This window comes from Condylura cristata, unplaced genomic scaffold (assembly GCF_000260355.1).
Source record: "Condylura cristata isolate star-nosed mole 26May11 unplaced genomic scaffold, ConCri1.0 scaffold00003, whole genome shotgun sequence".
In the NCBI taxonomy this organism is placed as follows: Eukaryota; Metazoa; Chordata; class Mammalia; order Eulipotyphla; family Talpidae; genus Condylura; species Condylura cristata.
Genome location: NW_004567104.1, coordinates 1,246,911 through 1,273,217, shown reverse-complemented (window position 1 = coordinate 1,273,217; position 26,307 = coordinate 1,246,911). Strand labels below are relative to the sequence as shown.

General features: G+C 41.0%; 1 protein-coding gene across 1 annotated transcript; it reads left to right on the top strand.

The window, feature by feature from the left end:
- The first annotated feature begins 271 nt into the window (after window positions 1-271).
- LOC105854117 (protein FAM188B2) lies at window positions 272-26,260 on the top strand. The gene is made up of 8 exons (XM_012730154.1): window positions 272-313; window positions 557-676; window positions 1,726-1,817; window positions 5,221-5,404; window positions 5,927-5,992; window positions 12,156-12,317; window positions 23,821-23,997; window positions 26,108-26,260. Exons 1-8 carry the CDS (start codon window positions 272-274, stop codon window positions 26,258-26,260), a joined length of 996 nt encoding a protein of 331 aa, XP_012585608.1.
- The last annotated feature ends 47 nt before the right edge of the window (window positions 26,261-26,307 follow it).

Genomic DNA, 26,307 nt, shown 5'->3' with positions numbered 1-26,307 from the left:
ACATCTACAGCCTCAATCAGTTGTAAATAATCCAACAAAACCTTTAAGATTATGGAACAAGAGGAAAAAGGAAACTTTAATATTATTGTGCCACGATTGTACTCAAGCTAGAGACACAGAAATTAGTCTTTTTTTTTTTTTTTTTTTTTTTCTGGAGCACGAGAGAAGACCCAAAGATGGGACAAGTAGTTACAGGTGTACGAACAGAAAGAGGAAGGGCTAAAGAGCACCCTTAGTTTGTTACAAGCAGGTAGAGGAGAGATGACTGACAATGGCAGGGAGACAGCCCAGGGGCGAATCAGAGAGGGACAAGGTGAGAGATGACACGCGGATCCTTCAGGATAACACTCCCTAGACCTGCTGTGGACGGCAAAAGTACCAGTGCAAAAATAGGGTTTTAAAGCTAGAATAGGGAAATAGAGTACTATGTGATCCTAGATATAGAGAGTTACAGGCCCATCCCCATGATTTCATTATCTTACTCAAGGCTGTTTGATGAAAACTGTGTCTGGAAAGACTAGCCTTTCTTTGAAATACTTATTTCCTTCCTTTTTAGAAACTGCGGCAGATCCTCTTTGGAAATACAGCACACGTCTTCAGTTGTGACTGGAAAAAGGCTTATTTCAGGTTCCATGAGTCTTTTCCTGACCTGTCTTTCACTCTGGAGATCGGAAAGGTAATAGCAGGTCTTACTTAAAAAAAAAAATACTATTCCCTCGTTCCCTGTATTCATGTTTCCCTCCATTCTCACCAATATGAATGTGTATTTTCATTATAATCATTTGGAGTCATTATTTGTAATTTAAATTTTAACCTAAAATGGTAACAGACTGTTGTAAAGTATACTGTCAGGGTGGTAGCACACTCTCAAACTTCTCTAAGCCTCCCCACATTCTACTTTTTCTGACTCTTCTGTCCAAGTTTTAAGCATCCCTGAGGATTTAGACAGCAGGAGGAGATATAGAAGCTTCTTTCTGACTTGTTTAAAATATCAATTTTTCATATTATTGGTCAGTCATATGGAATTTCAAGGGCTATCAACTAGCTCATTACTTTCTACAAATGTAAAAGTTTCACATGAAGCAGGGGCATAGTAAAGATAGGAAGAAGTGGGGAGGGGAGCATATATCCCATGCCAGTCTATAAAGCTGCTCAAAGAAGCTAGTCATTGCAGCTCCCAGACCTCCCATGGTGGCCGGCCGCAGTCCACAGGAGGGGTAGCACTTGCATAGTGTAGTCGCCTCCTTTACCAGGGACCAAGGCACCGTGCTGATCTGAAACCATGGATAGCACTGAGTCCTATATAAACTATGTATGCCTATATATACATACCTATGAAAAGGATTAGTATATAAACTAGACACCGGAAGTACTGGCAATTATTAAATAATAAAATAGAATGATTAAAACAATATATTCAATGATAAGTATGTAAAAGTGATCTCTCTCCCACTCCACCCCTCATCTCAAAGTATCATTGGAGGTTAATCAACTAAAACTGCAGAAAGCAAAATCCCATAAAGAGAGCTCACATCCGTTCACTAAGCCTAGGGGATGTGGTATGCCTCAGGAGTATATCACAGGATGGGAAGAGTCTCAGAGAATAGATAATGGCATCCATTGCCAGGAGTTCGCTTCTGTAACACTGGCCAGCCCCGAAGGGTTCCACTGCAAGCATAAAGCCCTTTTCCAGCCGTCTTGTGCTTCAATATGCTCTCCTTTCAGGGTGGTGCCCAAAGCATTCAGATGGCTGTCCAAGGAAGCATCATCAAACACCTGTTGTTTACAAGGAAGGGAAAAGACTGTAACTCTCACAGGTAAGAAGTCTAGGATAGGCACTTCAAAGAGTTACTCATTTCATCACAACTCTTATATGCTAAATTGTCAAAGGGATCATCAGGCCCTGAGTTGCCTCAGGAAGGGGACTTCTGCCTTAGACAGAAATGGCTCTGATCTCCCAGAGGGATCGGATTTCATGACTAGGGTTGGTTTCTGGAGTCACTTTCAATGTTCAGTTGCAGGAATAATGTTGACAGCTTTATGCTCTACTGCAGACCACCCTGTCAGGTAAAATTAAACACCAGATCTCAGATGGCACTTGACAATATCTGATAGAAACCCCAACCTAGAAACTCCAGGGAGGTCCAAAAGGGATAATAAATGAAGCATTTGGTACATATTTTGTAGTTGTTTACTTTAAAAATTAGTTTAAATTACATTTTTAAAGAAATTAATAAATCCTTAATAGGCACAAAACTCTATGGTTGACATAAGAGAAAATATAAGAAAGTAAAAGGCATATGTCTGCCCTCAGGCAGGGTAAGTTATCATCCCAAACAGAAACTGTGGATAATACATTCTAAGATCATGCATTGCCAAGTTTCTTAGAATCAGTCAGCAATGGGAGCTCTGTATGCAAGAGATTTATCAAGGGAATGCACTTAGGAGAAACCTGTAAGAACGAAGGGAGCAGAATAGGGAAGGAGAGGGAGCTCAGGAAGAATGTGATTTCGAATGATATCTCACTTCAACCTGATGTGCAGGAATGCTGGGTCTCAATTGCCTGGATTTGATAAGAGAGCTGGGCCTCATACCTCCCACACTAGACAAGCCATGGTTCTGGGCCATCTTTAGGGAGGAAGTATAACTCCTCGTCACAATATTAGCACCTGAAACAGCCATGTCTACCAAGTAAAAGGCAGCCCACAGAATCCAGATGGAATGTGCAGAATATTTGCTACATGCATGTCAAGCATTTGATTTGCTAACTGGCATATAAATATTAAATACAAGGAAATGGGTAATGGTTATTTTATACTTGCTGCACAAAATTTTTCTCTATCTCCTTGGCTTTGAGTTCTCCTTCCTCTGTACTCTCCTAACACTTCTATTCTCATTTACTTTATATTAGGGTTTTGTAGTTCAAATTCCTTGTCACAAATTTCTGTGTTGCCATAGAGGTGGGTGGGTGATATAAATCACAGCTGAGCTCATTAAAAATCTTTATAAGTATTTTCTTCAGAACAAGTTGTCAATGTAAATATTTAGAGAATGAGCCCCTTAAAGTCTATCACATGAAGACTGGCTCCTCTTTCCTGGGAAGGTCTGACAGACTGAGATCACTCAGTTAAGTGAAACGGCTAGACATAGGGCATCTCTTCAAACCCCTGCACCACCACTGTACAGGTGAATGACCAGGGGCAGATTACTCATTTCTCTGTGATACTTTTCACCTCTAAAATGGAGCAGTGATTGTTATTAATCTCACTGGGCCATTGTGAGGAGACAACGAGCTGCCGTGCTTAGCCCAAAAGTGGGCAGAGTGAGAGCCAGATGAGTGTAGCCACAGGTCAGTGAGAGCAAGCAGCAGTGGCCCTCATATTACCTGTAGGCATGATCAGTGGAAGGGGAGGTGTGCATATTAAGAGCAGACAAGTGTATCAGAAATGTGATGGAGGTAGAATGTGAAAATCTGTTCTGGGGACTTTATCACCTGGGGCAGAAAGTTTGTAAAACTGAAATCTAGGAGATAGAACTGAAAAGATTGTTTGGGATTGTGCATATTGAGATAAAGCATTTGGATTCATCCTGTAGGGGTTCAGGGGAGAGAATAGTGTTAAGACTCAATGGCTGATGGTACATGGTGCAGGATTGGCTGAAACACCAGAGACACTATGTGCTACTGTAAGTAAAACAGTATCAAAGAACAATACTTAAAACAGTGTCCAAAACAGTCCCAAACATAAGGACAGGTCGCTGTGGGTTCTGACCCATGCCCTAATAATTGTAAGGTCACTCAGGTTTAAACTAAAACTTAAAAGGGTTTATTTAGCACACAGGACAGTGGGGAAACTCTGAAGAGTCTATAAAGTCACAAGTGGGCTGCCTGCCCCAAATAGTGTGAGCAATTTCGAGTACTCCCAAATCAAAGCCACTCATTCAGGCTGGCGCTGCCCCGCCACCAAAGGCCTGGAGCTGACGCACACTGGGAGGCAGTAGGGGTCAATCAGAAGCAGTGGACAGCTCTCAAAGATGGCCAGACAGAGTACCAGCCACTCATCAACAATGCTGGTCTGCACTGGTCAAGGGTGCCAGTCAGCACTGGTCACCAGGAGGTGGTGACAGAGACACTAATGCTACAGCTTTTTGTGAACCTCTGACATAAACCAATAGTCAACAGCTCTTTGGGACTTTGGCCCAAGTCTAAAGGTACAACTTGCATGTGATATCTGTGGCAGTGTTGAAGCAGCATCTCTGCAAAGTTCTTTGGAGACCTGGAGATCTAAGGTGGTCTAGAGGCCTAAGGAGGTTTCAAGGTCTTGTGGAGGTCTGCTGGAACCCCTGGAGGTCACCTGTTCAATGCCTCTTCTTCAGAGGGTTTCTGCTGAATTATTCTTCCCTTTCAGAGGCCACTAAGAGACTCAAGCTGGCTCCAGCTCTGTCCTATATCTTCTTTAGTCTGCTCCACTCTGCAGGCCTGATTGGACCATTTTTTTTCTGGCCTAAGTGTTTGGTTGGTACTGTTAAGCCAGGCTGCCTGTTTGGCGTAGGGAAATTGCCATTGCCGTCTCAGCGTGGCTGCATCTCCTGAGGCCAGAGGGGCCACACCGCTCACTAATGCTGCCCACCATATTTAGAGTGGCCTGGGCACTGGCAGCCAGAGGCCCACAAGGGCTGCTCACACTGGGGATGGCATGTGGTGAAACTCCAGCAGCTGCAGCTATTGCTACCACTTTCACAGAGGCCCAGGAACTGCCCAAAGGAAGTGGACTTGGTCAGCAAGTGGGAAAATTCCCACTGCTGAGGTCCAGGCAGTCATGCAGGAGCCCCTGGCACCAGCGAGGGGCTGCCCATGGGAGGCAGGCTCAGGATGCTGCCTTAGACCCCCAAAAGCCACCCTGCTGGTTTGGCATGCCATCAGCCTTTCTCACACAGTTCATATCAGGCCAGGCGGGATGCGCCTTGCAGCTGCAGCTCAGTGGCTGATTTGGGGCAGGAAACTGCTGCTGCTCATACCTAGTGGCCTCTGGTCTCCACAGGGTCCCTCTTAAATAAAGATGTCCATTCCAGCGACAGTGACAGGAACAGGCCCTCCACGACATTCTCACAGTGGAGGATGATGATGAAAGAATACAGTTTCTGCTGTAGTCAAAAGGGAACATAGTAAGGGAGGTCCCAGCACATTGCAAGGTGACAGAGCATGCAGATGTTTTCCTACAGCTGCCTCCCGCATGACAGTTTACGTGCAATAAGCAAGCAGGAGCAGGAGCGCGCCCTGGTGTCCTCACTAGCGGATATCCTGTGGGCCGCAGGAGCTGCGCAGAAGGTCACCATCTGTCTTGTCACTGAGGACATCTACATTGCTTCGACCCCTGAGTATTTCAGAGATGACTTCACGGAACGGGTGAGTAGCCCCTCCCCATCCTGTCCTGTGGGAAGTCTGAGCTCATACTAGACTCACCTGGAAATGAGAGGGAGCACACCAATGCTCTTTCTGTGTCTGATGTGGCCAGATGCACTTCCAAGGAGGGAGATTGAGAGCTGTAAGTGGCCCAAGCAGCCCAAGTGTAGAATTCTAATGTGAATTTCTAGTTCCACAATTCACTGTGATCAACAATATCCCATACCAGAAGCTTGTTCACTGTCTTAAAACATAGCTAAATTCTACATACTAAGAAAAAAATAGGTTTCTGTTTTTACCACTGAAGATAGCCTATTCATTTAAAATAGAATATAAAAATGCTGCCAGTTGTTACCAAGCTTTACCATATATATGCTTTGCAAGGTCTTTTATAAAATAGTATGTCAGTTTTTAGCAATGTGCATTTGCACTGAAGCACCCCCTGGAGCTAATTGTGACCTGACAACTTTTAAGATGTGATTTTCATATTCCTCTTCATTTTTATCTTCTATTTCTGATTTACAGCTGTGTCTGTTTGAACTCTTAGAGAAGGAAGCCACTGAGAAATTCATCTATGATCATTTACGATGTGTAAGTATTTAAGTGTTAAGTGTTGAGATAATTTTTTATGTTAAACTGATCTTACAGAAAGTTTTCTTTTTTTAAGGAACATATTCCTAATGATGCTTGTTTAAAAACTTCAGGTCATTTCAAGGGCCAACAAAGGATAGAACAAGGAATAGGAAAGCCCACCTCTAGCTCCCTATGGCCTTAAAAGAGGCCCCATCACACATAATCCCACTCACAAATGCCTGGTTCTCCTAGGCTAATGAAACCCAGAGAATATTACTATAGGGAGAACATACAGTATTTTTTGTGTATGTGAGTGTGGGATGAGAAAGCATTCAAACAGAAAACTAGTTAAACGAGGTCCTGGCTTAAACAGTCAATTGACCATTCACACCGACCCCAGCGAAGAGTGACTTTTGGTCTCAGAGGGGTAGGAGTGTTTCTCCTTCCACACCATTTCCTCTCCTATTGTGCTTCCTCACCACCCCATGGGAGGGTGGGGGCCACCTGGTGGGCTGAGGTATTGAGATATAGGAATGACACTCAAAGTCCAAGTAGAGTGGAAGAGAGGCTGAGAGGGCTTGTACCATTGGAGATGCAGTCCCCTTTTCCAGACCAGCCTCACATTTATTGGGCATCAGACTCAGGGGAGGTGGGCAAGTGCGTGGGGGGAGGCACAAGAGTCTGTATTGTGCTGGGGATGTGGATTGGAGATGCATAATTTTCTGGCACAAGCTAAGGGAGAAAAAATAGCTAGTGCCTGGGGACTGCATTGTTGCTGCTGATCAAAACATCCTATGTCTAGTTCCTGTTTATACTTAACTTTCTGACAAGGTGGTCTAGCTGGTTATGCTAATCTGGTCAAATCATCTGTCGGCTATTTGTAGCAGATGCTGGTTTTTCCAGTATATTCCTCAAGACTTTTGTCCTGGTGAGGGTCCCTCTACTCTACATTTTGGCTTGACCAGCAGAAACTTTAGCAGCCAAGACAATCTCCTGAGAACAGGGATGACTGGGTAATCCCCAGGTGGGACACAGTAAGGGACAATAATGGTAGCAAATAAAGGGAGCTTTTTAAAGATTCCTTGGCAGAGAAAGAAATCAAAGTTGATTTTCTGAAGAATCGTAAAGTAATGATGTTAAGGCAGAAAGGCACCTAGCAGGACAACCACGAAGCCATCCAACAATGATTCATAAGGCCCACTGCTCCTACCCTCAAAAAGTGATGGAGGCAGAAAACTCTGGCATAAGTTCTCAGTCACATACTAGCTATATGATCTTGGTTAGCCTAGTGGTGCACCCCCTCCCAGGCCTAACTGCCCCACCATCTACTAGGTCTGTGTGGTAGGCAAAATGATTACCCAAAGATGTCTCTACTCTACCCCCTAGAACCTGTGAAAAAATGTTCTATGGCAAAGGGGAATTATGTTTAGCTAATCAGCTAACTTTAAAATAGGGAAATTATTCTGGACTACCCAGGTGGGCCCAATGTAATCACAGGTCCCTCTACATAGAAAGGACAGGCAGAAGAATGATGTGATAAAGAAGACGAATATGAAATGGAGGTGAGTCACAAATCATGAAATATGGGCGGGGCCATTAGAAATTGAAAAGAGCAAAGAAACAGATTCTTCCCTAGAGCTTCTGGAAGGAAATAGACCTGCTGACATGTTTAAACCTATTTTGGACTTCAAACTTTCAAGCTATAAAGTAATGAGTTTGTATTACTTAAACTATTAAATGTATGATAATTTGTTATAGTAGCAATATGAAACTAATAAAGTCTGTATGATATATTTTAAATACCTGACATATAATCTTAAGCTAGGAGCCAATTTAGGGATTGGTTTACACAGAAAGAGGAACTTTGTAAGAAAGGTCTCTTCCCTCAAAGAGAGACAAACCCTTCTTTCACTACATTCCAACCTCTTAAATCCAAGCTAGGAAGATCTGTTTTAATAAGAAGGATACCTACAATGTACTCTTGAATGTAGTCCAAGTTGTGAATCAGTGGCTTATCCTCATTGCAAGACATGTTTTGGGGGTACACATAGGTGAAACCTCTGCTCTTAGCCTGAAAAAATAATCTGGGCATTAAATTTATTTCAGAGAGGGATTGGACATTCTTTATGTGTAGAAAGCTATGTTTGAGGTTTATTTCACCAAAGTGTCATTCTAGAGGCTGGAAGGCTTTCATTTGTGGCCTTGCCTTGGAATCTATTCTCCAATCTGAGCATTCCAACATTGCCAGCTCACAGTTACTGAGGATAACAGATTAATCTATGAAAGAAAATATCATACATTTTAGCAGAAATTTCCCTGTCACAGTGCCTTTACAAAAGAGGTTTTAACTCTGGAAAATCAGTTAAGGAGCTTCTTTTCCAGCAGGTAGAGTATTGACGGTTAGGCTAAAATAAGACATACTGATAAGGGATCCTGAATGTTGTTTGGGCAATTTAGATTTGACCCTGAAGATCAAAGGGCACCTTTGGAAAGTTCTGAACTGAAAGTAAACTAGTCAAGAAAGAGAGATGAGAGAAGCACTTTAAATAGAGACAGACATTGATATTGCTGTGGCTCTAGCATAGTCCAAGAATCATGATTACATTATTTCATTTAACTTTTGAGTTAAATGGTGTTTTTATCTGCAACACAGATTGGGAGTTTGAAACTCAAAGGAATTAATGAGTAGTAGAAATGGGTTTGTACCTAAGTCTGCATAACTCTAAAGTTATCTCTATAAACGTTCTCTGTAACCGATGAGTTTAAAAGCCAGTCACCAGGCAGTATGCACGGATGAGACAAAATAAGGAGGGTCAGCCAAGAGCAAGTCAGAGGGCTAGGGCTAGGATGGACACTGGAAAGTGAAGAAGAAAGATACACTACATCCTAGCCATGACTTTAAAGACAGTCACATGACAGACGTGGAGGAAAGAAAGTAAATTAAAAGTGAAGAGAAAAACAATAACAAAAAAAACCAAACAAAACAAAAATGAAGAGAATGGTGGTGCCATTGGTAAGCCTGAAGCAAAGAAAGAAGAAGCTCTAGAGGGTGAAGATGACCTAGGAAACAGCTAAAAACCAACTGTCTCAGGTTGTAATCCATGAGTTCTTGCCCATGGATTGACACTCAACAACAGGGCTTTAAACTGCATATGGATTTTCTTATAAACAGGGACTGTAAACATATGATATCAATGAATAGGTACAGTAGTTCAGTACTTTCTCTTCCTTATGATTTTCTTGAACATGTTTTTTCTCCACTTACTTCATTGTAAGAGTACAGAATAAATACAACATATGTGTTATTTAACCATAGTACTGATAAGACTTCAGCTATGTGTGGTCATTTTAAGGGAATCAAAAGTTACACACAGATTTTCTACTGCTGGGGAGGACTGGCACCCTCAGCCTCCACATTGCTCAAGGTTCAACTGTACAATCTGCATTACTTCAGGCAAACATTCTTTTTTTTTTTGTTTTGTTTTCTAAATAGTTCAAAGAAGAAGGAAGCCATGGTGTCATTCTATTTCTTTACAGTCTAATCTTCTCTAGAAGATTTGAAAGGTAACTTCTCCAAATACTTGCACAGGTGTTTCCTATAAGTCTGGGGTCACATAAACTATATACTCTTGATTTGAAAAGTGTTTTCATGGACTGTAGAAACGTATGTATGATTTTTTCCCTAGTGGGTACTGTTGGTCTGCCCTCTTCTATAGTTATTTTAATGGGCAAGCAGAAATCATCAGTAAAATTTGAATCTGCTTTTTTAGCACAGTGGTGGGCTCCTTCTCTTTATGGTTAGTTATTGGCAAACAACAACAAGCTTATTTGCACACATTTCATAAATGAAAATGACTTATTATTTATATGTACAATAAAGTAGACCCACAGTTATTATTTTTGTCTCTATGATATATGCTTAGCACTGTGGGAAATACAAATAAAAGAAGATATAACAGGTTCTAGTCTGGGAGAGACAAGAAATACCCAAAGAGGTGCTAGGCAAACCCCAGGTGGTACCTGATGTGCCAAATAAGCTGTGAACCAATGAGCCTTAGTGGATTCCAGAAAGGGAAGGGCCCAGCATAGAGAGAAGGAAAGCTTGGATGAAGTGGAGTTTCTTTATGAGCTGGAAAACAAAGACAAGCTTCTGAGAGTCCAAGGGAGATAGTGAGCCCCCGAAGGGAAGATTTAAAAGCCTTGAAGCAGTGTTCCTGAAATTTGTCTTTTGCATATCACCATCACATTTTTATGGCTTATATTATTTGCTTAACAGTTTACTTTACTCAAAGCACATTTAAATATTAACCTCTTTTTAAATATTAATATCCTCTAAATCATAGAATTGCTGTGCTAAAGAAAATATATTAAAATAAATACATCATCGTAAGGATTAATGTTCAGATATATACAACTTTGCTACACTTTGGGAAATCCTGCCCCAAGTTATATCTGAAGCTACCGAGACACTCACCATGTTTCATTCAAGTCTTTGGGTCTTATTTGCTGAAGGCCATGACCCCAATCCAATGTTTTAAAAAAATCTAACCAAATTTATTGACTTTACTAAATAATTTGTGAATCAATCAGCATCCTGTCTAGCTAGCAGAAAGACACATAAAAGATGTACAAAATCAAACATTGTTATAGGTAGAAAGACAGCAAGACAAGGGAAGAGGGAACTATTTCATCTTAGGTGATCTAATGGTAAAAGTCTTTTAACTCTCTCATATACTTTTGGGGAATGAAAAAGATAACTTCTTGGTGCTGGCCAGAAAATTCCATGCTGACCATTCAGGACTTCATTCCTGGGGGAGACTGTAACTACTACGGGCTTGGAACCACACTACTTTTGGCTTGCTGTCGTCCAAAATATGTTTCTTCATGAACACATATAGCTCACATGCCAGTATCCAGTACCTCCTCCTAAATGACAGCAAGAGCCACATCAATGTAAATCCTGAATTTATATTGTCAAGAGTGGGTCTCAACTCCTGTTCCCTGTCTAAATAGTCAAAGCTGCCCTTCTGTAGCTCTTCCACAGTCAAGAAATGGGCACAATTCCCAAATTGGTATCTTTCCTTTGAATAGTCCGCTCTACTCTCTTCAGTCAACACTCTCGATTTGGAGCATCTTGCATCTCCACTCAAATCCAAACATCCCTTGTCACCCAGAGCAACACATCTCCACCAAGCCTACCATCTGCCAGAGCACACACAGGAGTTTAACGGGTGACCCAGAGGTCTGCATCATCGCCCTTCTGTATCCACCTTCTGCAGCCCTTATCACTCATGTCCTACATCACCCTTAGCTCCGCCTCTCACTTCTGCACTCTGGTCCTGGAAAATTCCCTGGTTGGAGATAAGAAAAGCTGCTGCTTCATTTTGTAGAGTGAAGGGTGGAGGGGCTGCAAGTTCCTGAGGAATCATTGTTTCGGACTTCAAGCTGGTGGCCTCTTCTGTGCCGTAGGCTGCATGAGGACCTAGACGTCTCCACTACTTATCTGCTACAGCCAACTGCTGGAGGCTTTCTGTGCAGGCAGGTGGGTTGGAAGACTTTGCTGCTTTATTATAGAATCTGAATTCTAGAGACCTGTGCTTTGACTGAGCATATTTTCTTCTTAAATGATGAGTTATCAAGTTATCTTTGAAAGACTAAAAATTTCTGAGTTTATCAGAATCTACCTTCCAATTTCCATCACTGCATTTCTTAGCTTACCTTTCAGAGCTCTGCATCACCAAGTTCTAGAAACACTAGAAATTACTTTGATAAGGCCCACCAAAAATAGCCAGGGGAGAAAAATATCAGACCATAAAAATATATGAACTTCACATTTCTCAAATCACAGCTATAGAATCCAGCACTGAAAAGAGATGCAAAGGTAGAGAAGGGCAAAAAGATCAGAGCAGAACACAGGGTGAATTGTAAGGGATGGCTTAAGAAAAAATGGCAACTTTTTTCTTACTACCAGATATTTATGACATGTTTTCCCAGAATTATAAATTGTGTGATTTTGTTCTTTTTAGTAAAAATGGTAATTTTAGGTGGTGATTAGTGATTCATTCTTTTCAGTAAAAATGATAATTTTAAGTGATTAAAATTAATATTAAAAGAAAGAAAAAATTAAGTCCTTATTTCATTGCTTCCTAAAGTGTAAATATTTGTAAAATATGTCATCTAGGCCATTTTGAACATGATTTTGACTGGAAGAGCAAGTCCCAATGTATTTGATGGCTGTCAGAAAGGAAAGAGTCAGGAATTATTACGCGGTATCCTCGCACGCAGCAACATTGGCTACTTGCAGTGGGGTAAGGATGCTTCAGTGGATGACAGACTTTCACAGGTGAGTGTATTCTGACTCACAGTCACACAGAGTGTCCATATTTTGAGGCTTTAAAAAAGTCTCTGTATTAAAGCAATTCAAGCGGAGCCTTACTTTTTCCTTACTGCTTACCCCCACTTCACATGTACACCACACACACACACACTCACACACACACAGATGTTCTGGTTTTACATGGAAATATCAAAGTCTGATTGTCTCATATTTTAATGTATATTTTCTTATACCAAGAACAAATAAGTAATACAAGTAATAAGCAATTATTGGGAAGAACTATTATAGCCCCCCTTCTTAGAAACTGGTACTGTAAGCAACTAATGCATAGTCTTCCCAAGCCAGTATTTGTGCAAATAGATGTATATATTCTATGCACTGTTTGAAACTTTTGAAAAGTCATATGGTAAAGGGAACCCCATTTATAAGGCTCCCCTCAAAAAGCTTTCAGCTCAGGTGATATACCTCTAACAATCAGAAGGTAAAAATGTGCCATTGAATAGCACATTGTTATCTCAGGAGAGACAACAAACAGGAGAGATAGTAAGTATACTGACCCTCAGGCCACAAATCAGAAGTACCTCAGTGATATGTTCACAAAAATTTTCATCCCAACTTTAAGGAAAGGCAAGGAAGAGGCTGTAAAAAAGCAACATTCTTTGGTCTTGAGTGCCTTACACCAGTCAGGATGAAGCCAGTGTAGGAGCAAACACCCCAACCCTGTGGCCCCAATGCCTCCCAACCACAAGGGCCAAATGAGACACAAGGTCCCTCCTGTCCTTAGTTCCAGTTCACAGTCCCTTTCACCTGCACAAATTTCATACTTTATGCGGTGCTTTCATATCCATATTTTTATTAGTCTTCCCTCCTGCTGTTGATTCCAGCTAAAATGTGCTCTTTAGGAAATCAGCCTCTCATAACATATACAAGCCATGATTCTGGTGACAATTGGAAATAGTGCCTGACTAGACCAGAACATTTTGTGTGCAACTGTGTTTTAAAATTTTGCTTCTTTTTTGAGTTTGTAATCTTAGTCCATCATAGAAACTGAGATGTGACAGATAGACTGAAAGTAAAAGAAATCAACCAAATCACCCAAGGGTTAATCCTTCCAGAAAAACTTCTCTTTCTTTCTCACATAAAATCACCCAAGGGTTAATCCTTCCAGAAAAACTTCTTTTTCTTTCTCACATAAATATATTCTTATCTTCCAAAGCCTGCTTTACTCATTTAGCACAAATACCTTTATATGGCCATGAGTATATGCCCTTCACCAAATTCAGTGGATGCGAAGAGTTGCATTGTTTGCTTTGACTACATCTTAGGCAGAGAATAGATTGGTTATTATATCACTCTTAGGCAGAGAATAGATTGGTTATTATATCACTCTTAAGATAATTTGAGAATTCAACTTAATGTTTTATATGTACAATAACTAAGAAAACTAAGCCTACATGTTTCATTTTACATACTTTTCTTTTCTTTCAACTATGCATGTCCATGGCCAAGAAATCTATTTATTCAAAGACTCAATTTAGTGAAAAACTGTGAGATACACTGGTAGCAAATTTTAAGTGGCTCAAGCCACACAAATAATTTTAGTTTTTTGACTATTATGACAATGTTCTTTCACAAAATTGTGTTACTATATCCTTATTATTATATTTCAGTCACTGAAGTAGAAAATTTGTAAACTTTTGTCTGTCTCTGCATTACCTCTGAAACATGTATTACATATTTGAGTCTAAGCTTTACTTCAGCAGTAATACATGTCCCAGACTTGTTATTATACTTTTTTCCCCTTTAACACATATTTAAATAAATCAAGAAACATCTTCTTTTTTAAGTTGACCCTGTGTGCCACTAACTTTCATAACACAAGCATCTTGTATCACACTTTGAAAACCTGGAATAAAAATGAGGGAGTTCCTGTAACATATGGAAACAACCCTGGCCAGGAAACCAGGACACTTATCTGGCAGCTAACTGTTTGCCCTGGACATATAACTGGACTCTCACAATTCAACTATGTCATTCAAGGGCCAACTGTTCTTACACTGTCACTGCAAAAAGGATGTAAGTGTGCTCACTGGTGGCACAGCCTGTTAAAGTGCAGCACTGTGCAGCTCTCCACAGCCACTGCAGTAGTTTGAGCCCTGGGCAGGGGGGTGACCCACATTGCATGGCAGACCTATCCTGTCTCACCTGCTGCGCCTACTCCCATCAGCACTGTATTCAGTCAATCTACCTGTTCTGGTCCCCACTCTGGGATGGATCCTCTCACACACCTGCACCTCTGGCCTGTACTCCAGTTGTTGTATGCATGAATAAATAAATCATTTATTTTTTTAAGGATTTAGGTAATTAATATTGGAGAATAGTGGTCTTTACACTGACTGATGATTGAAATCTCTTGGGGAGTGCTGAATTTTTAGTAGATTTATTTTTTTGGAGCAGTTTTTAGGGTCACAGTAAAATTGAGTGAAGGAGGGGCCTCCCTGGTGGCACCAGTCACCATGGCATGAGTTTGATCCCCAGCCAGGGAACTAATCCACATCCTGTCTTGCCTGCTGCTCCCCTCAGCAGTTTATTTCAGTAGACTCACCTGTTTTGCTCCCCACTTTGGTGAATCCTCTCACAACCCCCCACCTTTGGTCTATACTACATTTCTTGTATGCATAAGTAAATAAAAATAAATTAATGTACCATGGTTTGTTTATCCATTACCTACAAAAATTGAGTGGAGGATACAGAGATTTGTATTCCCTGTTTCTACACATGCATAACTTCCCTACCAGAGTGATATATTTGTTACAGTTTTCACATAGACACACCATTATCAAAAATCCATAGTTTACATTACAGGTCACTTTTGCTGTTTTACATTCTATGGGTTTAAAAACATGTATAATAACGTGTATGCCACTATTGTGACATCTACATAGAGTGATTTCACTAACATGAAAATCCTCTGTGCTCCACCTATTCAACTGATCTTCATCCCTGACCCCTGACAACCACTGGTCTCTATGGTCTCCATAGTTTGGTCTTTTCCAAAAGGTTGCCGAATTGTCATCAGACAGCATATAGTGCTTTCAGAGTGGCTTTTCACCTAGTAGTAGTCATTTAAGTTTCCTCCATGTCTTCTCACAGCTTTAAAGTTCATTTCTTCACATGACCGAAAAAAATGTTGAAATGTTGTGAATAATATTCCATTGACAAATAATATTTCATCCATACAGCATGGTTTATTTATCCACTGCCTACAAAAAAAAATCATGGTTGCTCTCAAATTTGTCAGTTATGAATACAGGTTTCCCTGCTACCCCAAAGTAGAACATCTTTGGTATGCTATTTTTCAATTCTGGGACTGTTGCTGCCACTAATTTATATAGAAAAAAATTTAAGGGCCTTCCCTGTTGGCACAAAGAGGTTAGGATGCAGTACTGTAAGCTAGCCACAGCCGCTTCAGTGTGAATCCCTGGTCCGGAGGAGAGCCACATGGCGTGGCAGACCTTTCCTGACCCGCTCGCTGCTCCCTCAGCAGTGTACTCTATGGATCTACATGTTTTGCTCCACACTCTGTCTCTGGTAAGTCTTCTCACTGCTCCTGCACCTCTGGCCTATACTCCAGTTCTGTATGCACAAATAAATAAATCTTTTAAAAAAAGAAAGAAAGAAAGATAAGAAAATTTTCAAGCATTTCCAGACCAAAACTAACCTACCGAATCATAACACATAGGAATGTTCAACTATTACACAGCAGGGGAAACCAATAAAGCTACTGTAAACATCCTTTGCAGGGTTTTGTGTAGACTTAAGCTTTCAACTCCTTTTGGTAAGCATCAAGAAGTACAATTATTGGATATATGATTAGAGTATGTTTAGTTTTGTAAGAGACCACCAAACTGCCAAAGTGACTGTAGCCCTCTCCACTGCCACAGCAGTGAGCACAAGTTCTTATTGTTCCACATCCTCGCCAGCATTCTGGATTTGGCCATTTCAACAGGTATGTAGTAGTATCTCTTTGTTATTTTAATTTGCACTGTCCTGGTAATATATAATGTGGACCATCCTTGCACTTGCTTATTTGCTTCTCTCTATATCTCCTTTTTAAAAATTAAAGATTTATTTATTTATGCATAAAGAACTTGGGTACAGGCCAGAGGTGCAGGGGCTGTGAGAGGATTCACCAGAGAAAGAGTGGGGAGCAGAATAGGCAGATGTTGAAAGTACACTGCTGAGGGGAGCAGCAGGCGGGTCAGGAGAAGTCTGCCATGCCATGTGGTCACCTCCGGGGCAGGCATGAATCGAACTCATGCGGAAGTGGCTTAAGCTTCTTAGTGCTGTGCTTTAACCTGCTGTGCCACCAGGGAGGGCCCATACATCTTCTTTTTGTAAGATATCAGCTAAAGACTTTGGCATACCTGAAGGGTTGTAAAGCTACCAGTGCCCAGGTTATTCCCCAGTGCAGTGTCTCTTTCATGAATGTGGGACCTGTGAGGTGGTCATGGGCAAACAGTTAGAAGGCCTGCCCGGGGCTTAGAGTTCTACTGTTGTTGCCTTGAACTTAATAATTTTTTAACAACACGTGCACATTTTCACTTTGCACTAGGATCTACTTATGTAGCTAGTACTGCCCAAAGACTATTTGAAATTATCTGAGGATCAGAATTTACATATATATATATTTACATAAATCTTCATCTTATACATTTTTTATCTTGGCTGTAATCCCTGTGGACTTCTACAACCAATTCACCCATGTGCCTCACTATAGTCCCGTATACTCTTCCTGTGCCAATTTTGATCCTATTCCCCTCTCCTCCCCTGTAAAATGTCTCTGGTTTATAGTTGTTGATTCAGTTGTTCTTTTATTACAATTACATTTGGGGGGATCAGAATTTTTTAAAGCATGCAGGTAATTCTAATGTGCAGCAGGGCTTAAGAACCTCGGTTCTCGAGAAGGACAATTCAGCTCTGGCACTACTGGCATGTTATGCTGGATAGTTCTCTGTGGTGGAGTACTGTCTTGTGAGTTACAGGTGGCAAATAGCATTCTTGGCCTCTGCCCAATAGATGCCAGTAGCACTACCCCCCACTGTGACAACCAGAGTATCTCTAGACATTGCTATGTGTCCCTTATGGGACAAATTGCCCCTGGTTGAGATATTGCTCTAAAGGAAGGGGGTGGGGGTGGGGGTGGGGATTCTTTATTTGACTTAGCTGATTAAATCCATAGTGTGGAGAATTAGAAAATTAGCTATTTCAACTGAAATTATAAGAAAGAGTATCTTCTTTCAATCAGTATCTGAAAGGTTGGCAGCATTCTGTTCTTCTTTAATACTTGCAAGTTTGGGACCCTCCCTGGTGGTGCAGAGGGTTAGAGCACAGCACTGCAAGGCAGCTGCAGCTGCTTCAGTGTGAGATAGATCCCCGCCTCAGAGGTGACCCACATGGCATGGCAGACCTCTTCTGGCCTACCAGCTGCTCCCCTCAGCAGTGCACTTCATCAATCGGCCTTTTCTGCTCCCCACTCTGTCTCTGGTGAATCCTCTCACCACCCCTGCATCTCTAGCCTGCACCCCAGTTCTGTATACATACATAAATAAAAATCTTTAAAAATATATTGGCAAGTTTGGGGGACAAATTAGAGAATTTATCTTAAATTAAACAGGTGTTTGATAAGTAGCTTCTAAGGTGATCTGGGAAAAAGGACCATGGAGGGAAGGGGGGAAGTTCCCAAGAACCTCAGAGTCAAGATTTTGCAGGGATCCTGGGATACGTTTTCTCGGGATCACATTTCTTTCTACACAATAATCAAAGCACTAGAGCTGCTAAAGAAAATTACCTGCAGAGCCTAAAATAACTTCCAATAATAAAGTGGATGTTTGCTGGGACCTTTAAGTCAGTCAAAAGGCTGAGGTACAAGGTAAAAAATAAAAGCTTTCCTGCTGAGAAGAGGGCAAAATGTACCAGACAACAGCAGCACCATAAATTGAAGTAGGGCAAAGATGGAAATGCTCAGGTTAGCTTTAAAATCTACATAGAAGTCAAATCTAGAATGCTTCCACTTTTTTGAAAAGTGACTAACATGGCTTTTCATTCTTCCTTCTTGGACACAATGTTCTCTCCTCAGAGAGACCCCATGACTCCTGCCCTTTGTGAAAATTGCCTGAAATTGTACGTGAATGACTTGAAACCCTGAGGATGTTTATTATGTTTTTTATGTCATGTAGTTGGAGTTTGGATTCAGAACAAATGTATTAAAGAGCAAATAAAAGCTCACAGTTGTATTTTTTTTAAAGATTTATTTATTGGTATAGAACGGGGGTACAGGCCAGAGACGCGGAGGGTGAGAGGATTCACCAGAGACAGAGAGGGGAGCAGAACAGGCAGATCAACGAAGTACACTGATGAGGGGAGCACCGGGCGGGTCAGGAGAGGTCTGCCACGCCAAGTGGATCTCCTCTGGGGCAGGCGGGGATTGAACTCATGCTGAAGTGGCTTAAGCTTCTTTGTGCTGTGCTTTAATCTGCTGCGCCACCAGGGAGGGCCTGGCTTAAGCTTCTTTGTGCTGTGCTTTAATCTGCTGCGCCACCAGGGAGGGCCGATAGTTGTTTTTTTATTTGAACTGATAAAATATATGACCATATTAGACATATACATGTATATCTTAATCTATACGGAAAGTTTATTTTATCTAAGGTGCTGTTTTCTCTAGGTATCAGATCAATTCATATATGTTGTTGAAATAATTATATATATATATAACAATTATAAATACATATTTTACCATCCCTGAAGATGGTAACTAAAGAAAGTATATAGAAAGCTAATGTAATCCTTTATAGTACTAACAGCTATTTGTCTATGGTATCTTGTTTCATTTAGTCCTCACTTCCACTCTAAGTGGATATAATCAGTGTACAGTGTCTGTTATTTGGTTATTCATTTTAAAGATGAGAAAATGCAGACGAGGAGAAGTGTAGGGACTTGCCCAAGGCCTCTGGCTAGGTGAGTGTGAACACCAGGGTTACAACCCAGATCTACTTACATTCAAATGCCACATTCTGTCCTCTGTGCCACACTGCCTGTCATCTTTGTTTTCTGATAAAATGCCAGATAAATGCCAGTTCTTGCAAATGTACCATCACAAGTGGTTTTATAATATATTGTATTTATATATTTACATGTAGATGAAGGTTATATTACATAATCTACATTATCTATCAGAGGTATACTTGTATAAATGTTAAGTTGGGTCTTAACATTTGGTTGGTGGTAATATCATGGCCAGTTGAGCATGCCAGTGTGGTCAACAGGCTAGAATTTTATCCACAAAATCTAAGTTAAAGCATTCAATAGTTGTGAGCGTGAATAATGAGCTACAGGGGTTTGGAACACAGTTTGCAAGAGGTTCCCCCTTTACTTGCTGGCTTGGCAGGCCACATCTGTCAGCTGTATGCCAGGACACACTCAGTGGTGCTCCGAATTATACTAACCAAAGACCCCACTGACTGCAGGCTACACAGAAGTCTGATATTTCACAATAGTCTGCCACAGAACTGAACAGAACTTTGTTCTAGAAAGAACTAGATGTGGTTCCACAATAGTGTCAGTATCACTGAGCTGATGACCCCATAGTCACTCCCTTCCTTTCTGTTCAAAGACATGGTGGCTCTATAGCTGTCTCTGAATATGCCCCCTGGGTGTATAACCACTTTAGGGTATTTATAGGTGCCTGTCTAGAGTGGGTGTTATAAATCTGAAAATTATACATTGATAATAAAAACCTAATAAAGAAAGGATGCTGAGTTCAAATGAAAACCAGTGTGCTGCCTGGCAATTGGATTCTGTTGTTGAGGTGAAACCCCATAATATTGCATCTGTCTTCCCAATGTAAATCCTTTCTTATTCTGTGCGAAAATTGCAGAGATTGCAAAATGCACTTTTCAGTCCCAATGTCACAGCCCAGTGGGTGAGATGTGAAAAAAAAAATACAAAAAAACTGAAGTTCTCATTAGATGACATGGCAAGCCCCCAGAGCTAACAGACTAGCAGTTCCTGGGGAACCCAGCCAGCTACCCAGAAGATGAGGCTCTATTTTGAAACCTCCTGTCACTTTTCTCTTCGAAGGTACAGGTTTGAGTGTGAGGTTCCAATACCTAAGAGAGAACATAAAGCAGTTTGAGTCTAACACCATCTGGAAAGCTTTAGGAGGTTCACATTATCCTTGCACTGCCACCGAGAAGAAAAATCAACTCTGATTTTTAGGAAGGAGGGAAGCTATTTAGGTTTGGCTGGAATCATGCCCCCAGTTGCTCTGGCAGAACATATTACTTTCTCTCCTTTGCTTGCTCCCTTTGAAGAAACCAAGAGACTAATAGGAAGAAATCCAACTGTACAGGTCCCAAATGAAGCTCCACACACAGCACTCTGCCACCAAGTCGCTGAGTTGGCACTTGTAGACACGACACAATAACTGCAGAATCTGTTAGAGATATGACATCAGCCCTGTGTTCCAGGTGTCAGAGATGAGAGCCAGGCCATTAACAGTAAGGCACTTGAGTGCCACTAAGAATCAGTGGAGAAAGCATAACACTTCCAATACCTTTCTCCCTCAGGCTCCCAGGCTGGGGCTTTGGGGCAAACTCATTATGCTAAAGCCTGCTGTAAATATTATTGCTCCAGACACTATCAAAAAAGAACTACAGGGACTCAGTCCTTGTCCTGGAATATTTAGAATGTGCCCATCCTTCTTTTGGTCCTCATAATTTTACAATGACTTGCGTGATACATGTTCTGAACGATCTGACTGCTGCACATACTGCTGAACTATTGGGTTTATTACACAATGAGGGAACTTCAGGAGAAAGGTATTTTATTTATAGCACCACTGTATCACAATTTAATTTCCTTGTTCACCATGGCAACATGAGGCAACATGTACAAATTCTGCTTTGGTAGAATGTCACCAATAAAACATATTTAGAATCCTACTGATGGGGGAGCAGTGGCTAGCTGTTAAACCATATCTACCCAAAAGCAACTGAAAATTCCAAGAAGTTATATGATGTGCCTAATATACAGCTGGGCCCAGTTGGAAAGTGCCTTGTTTTGTTTCTACAGGGCTCACTTTGAACCAAGATGTGCTCAGCTATGGAGATAAACTCGCCTCATAGAGTTAATGTCCCAAGTGTCATGAAAATCATGCATGACATTACCTTCTTATTAGCATTTTCAATGCAGGTGAGGTTCTGCCTTCTCCGGTGGGGTCTCTATATGATCACCAAGGGAGGCTGGAGGTCATTCATTTGGGACTGCTTTATTTTCCTCCTACTCTAACAAAATCTTGAGAAACTTGATTTCAGGAAAGAAAATTATTGCCTAAAATGACAATGGTATGGTACCAACTCATTGTAGAGTATCTGTAAGTCAGCTGAATTTTCCTACATTACAGTGATCTTGTGATGCAATATTATATATGCCTCTATTTTATTACAGCCACTGAGGGATAGTTTACAGGAACTTTCATTGGTTTAAAACCAGCCAGAATATCTACTTCAAGTTCATATAGTGACATTTTCTTAAAAACAGTTCCCAGGGCCCTCCCTGGTGGCGCAGCGGGTTAAAGCACTGCACAAAGAAGCTAAAGCCACTTCCGCATGAGTTCGATCCCCGCCTGCCCCGGAGGAGATCCGCATGGCGAGGCAGACCTCTCCTGACCCGCCCGCTGCTCCCCTCAGCAGTGGACTTCCACGATCTGCCTGTTCTGCTCCCCACTCTGTCCGTCGTGAATCCTCTCACCCTCCGCATCTCTGGCCTGTACCCCAGTTCTGCATGAATAAATAAATAAATCTTTTAAAAAACAAACAACAACAACAACAAAAAAAAACAGTCCCCAATGTCCTAGTTTATTTATTCTTGACTTCTAATTGCTCTCCAACCTTAACAGTTCCATGTCCCTCAGATTACATTATGATTACATATAACCTTAGATGGCAGGTGCCATCTCAAGTAGGCTGGACAAAGAAATATTTACAATGTGATCTGGACCTTGGGGGTGGATTCTGGAATGCAAGCCCACGCCTCTGCTTCAGGGCCACATTGTCTGTATCTTATTACGATGCACCCATCCCGTGTTTGATGTGAGATATCCATGTTATAACCAGTCCAGAAGGGCTAATTCTGGTGTAAATCGTATACCCGCTATAGGGATGTTGAGGTTGGGATTGCTAGGCTTACACCATTTTTTGAGTAAAACTGAGGTCATTTCTTTTAACAGAGTAATATAACTTTTCTATCATAGCTAAAAGTGAAAAGCTGAAAGACAAAATCATCACCCACTCACCCACAACTAACAAATTTAAACTAGAGAAAGTGAAGATATTTGAATAGAACTGCAGAAAAATCAAAATGTCAAGTTATTAGTCCTTAATACCAGGTTTATTATGAAACGTGATAAGTTTTCCAAGTTGAATGTTTCATAAAACAAAATTTGCTTCTAAGCACACAGTAGAACTCTGAGAACTGAAAAAGAAAAAAACATAATGACAACTTTGAATTTTTCTGTGTGAAAAGACACACAGAGGATTGAGGTAGCACTTTTGGTGTCCTGTGGGAATGATGGGGTTTTCCATGTCACTCCCATTTGTGTCTTTAAATAGGAAAAAATTGGCTTGAACAGTAAGCCTATCATAAGTTTTGATGGCAACATTCTGATATTTTTTAAGAGTTATATTTTTCAAGGTAATGTTATATCACTATCTGCTTCAGTTGTGCATCAGTGAAAAATCAACATGTGTATGGATTCCATGAAGTTCACCAGTAAAGTTCAATGTTATCCTTTAGCCTATGGTAACTGTTAATAAAATATATTTCCCCTACTCTTTTAACAAAATAGGGGGTATCATTAATACAAATTCACTGTAGCATCATTATATATCATCTTCACAATGAACCTATGTGCTTATCTGAAAGACATGCTTACATAAGTGTGTGTTCCACTTCTTTCCCTGATGCTTTATGCTATATTTGAAGTATTCTGTATTTCCATCTTCTAAAAATTCTTTTTGCCAATATTCTAAATGGCTAATATGGTCAGAAGCCTGGCCACTGCTGAATGAAGTAGCATCCTATCTTGGGAATAGGAGTTCCTTCATTCCAGCCTAACACTTATTTACATTTCTGATTATCTATTTATTCACAACCTCACTTCCAAAGTTAACCTGTGGTGGTTCCAACTCACCCACAAGGTCACATCCAAATTAAAAAAAAAAAATCCATTGATAGAAAAACTGCAGCAGCCTACCTACACCACACCATTCATAACTGTAAATTCATTCATGATGAAGCCTTGTTCGCAAATCTTACTCCACATACGGTACCCACACGGCTGCAAGTATGGCCAGGAGCCTCAAAGTGGCCATTTGATCATGATATGCCAGCATCTGTAGCAATGTGGCAAAAGTTATGTATTCACCTGCACTCTTCTCTCCCATTACAGGTGGGCAGCATGCTGAAGACACCCAAATTACCTATTTGGCTGTGCAACATCAATGGAAATTACAGTGTCCTTTTTAGCACAAACAGGCAGCTTTTATCAGACTGGAAAATGGAACGTCTCTTTGATCTGTACTTTTACAGTGGGAAGCCCTCACAGGAAAAGCCTGTGCATCTTACAGTAGGTGAGCATTTCAGACTCCAAGTGCCACATGCATCATGCATTAACATGCTCAAAGAGACATTGTTGCAATGCTTAACAGCTGTGTGGCCATTCCTGATAGCTGTATAGGAAAATGCTAGGTATGATTTCTGAAAATGAAACCCACCGGGAATCAATTGGCCCAAGCATTGGAACATGGGCATTTTAAACATGCAGTAAGACAGAAGAAGCACAGAACAAACAACTTTTAGGTAAGAGTGGGGGGTAAAGGTGGACTCAGATTTCCAAAAAGTCTTCTCTGGGGTCTTTTATCTTTGCACATGAGGCATTTTATGCTGGAGAAAAGAACAAGAGGTGGAGGATGGAAAAAGGGATGGCTGATTCTGTCCCACAATCTAATATCAGATGAACACCAATGGTGTGAGAGTGCAAATTGATGTGTGTTTCTGTTCAGATAGCTCAAAATACATTGTCAAGGGCTTACTAGACAGTGAGTGGGCTAGATCCTAGGAAAGCAATAATAATTAAGACACCGTCCCAACTATTGCGAGGAAGATCCAATCCAAAGGAAAAGGAGACAATCGCACAGGTCTCTTCAATTTAACGGCAACCATATACTTGTTTTAACTCATGAGGAAAAAAAAAAAAAAACAGCTTTAAAAGTACCTGGTGGCGCAGAGGATTAATGCACAGCACTAAGAAGCTAAAGCCACTTCAGCATGAGTTCGAACCCACCCACACTGGAGGTGATCCACATGGCGTGGCAGACCTCTCCTGGCTGGCCCGCCTGCTGCTCCCCTCAGCAGTGTACTTCGTTGATCTGCCTCTTCTTGCTCTTCACTCTGTCTCTGGTGAATCCTCTCTCCACCCCTGCACCTCTGACCTGTACCCTAGTTCTGTATGCATAAATAAATAAAACTTTTTTTAAAAAATACCTGTAAACATTTGGTCTTTGGACAAAGGAAAAAAACATGATGAAACTGGAAATCTGTATCTGGGAATGTTGACTCTTCAGTGGGCCCTTGCTGATTTGATACCTGATTCTTTGAAGTTAGCATCACAGACCTGGTATTGAGCAAATTTTCATTATTTTAAGTAAATTTGAAAAATGTCTCTTAGTGACTATTTTATTTGTGCAGCTTCTGGTTCTTTTTCTTTAATTATGAGAAACATGTATTAACACATTTAATGCATGTGGGACTTTGACAATATGTTCCTGAAAATGTATTGTGTTTTCCATTTTATTATTTTCTTTGAAGAAAGTATCATTTCTTTATTAACTCACATGCATCAAATAATTCTGTTCTGGACTCCATGTTGAAAGTTTTTATACATTATTCCATTAAGTTCTCCCAACATTCATAAGAGGTGAATCCTAATGATATCGTTGTTTACTGGGAGGAAAATGAGGTGCTCCTTCCAAGTACTTACTAGGTTCACAAAAGAGGCTGAGAGATGTTATGTCCCTTCTTAATATGGCCAGCTCATATGAAACAAACCTGTAAATCTAGTTTTCAACTTTCTCATCTTCCTCCCCAAAATATACTCTCAGAAGCAGTGAAGTGGTGAGCCCTTTTCATCTTGAGATCTATGCCTGGATGTCACACCATAGGGCTGCAACACCATAGGGCTGCAACCTGTATTTACCTGACATGTCAATATTCGCATTCCAAAGTACAAAACAATCTGCTTATCAGAAATTTTAAATATTTATTTTCTTTATTTATGCATACAAGGACTGGGTTGTAGGTTAGAGGTGCAGGGGGTGAGAGGATTCGCCAGAGACAGAGTGGGGAGCAGAATATGTGGATCTACTGAGACACACTGCTGAGGGGGAGTGGCAGGTGAGATAGGAGAGGTCTGCTGCACCATGTGAGTCATTTCCCGGCTGGGAATTGAGTTCACTTTGCAGTGGCTGCAGATAACTTGATAGCTGAGACTCTAACCCCTGCACCACCAGGGAGGCTTCAGACTTGTTTTGTGAGGGCATTTCAATGTGCCGTCTGCAGGAATCATTCTCTACTTAACTAGTAGAAAACAGTCAGCTCCTGCTCAGCCCCTCCTCTCCTTCTTTTCTGGCATGAACTATAGAGAGTTTGGTCTTAAATGCCAGCTGTTTCTTCCTTAGATACTCACTCCCATCACTGGGAAAGGGACCAACATGATGATGAACATAGGCCAGGAAGACGTTGTTCTCCAGTGGAGATGGTCATCAGAACCAAGTGGAGAGAAGCCACCATCAACTGGAATGGAGCAGTTCCCTTTTTCTGAAGAAAGCTAGGATGTACAGAGGTGCACTGATACTCTCTCTCTCTCTCTCTCTCTCTC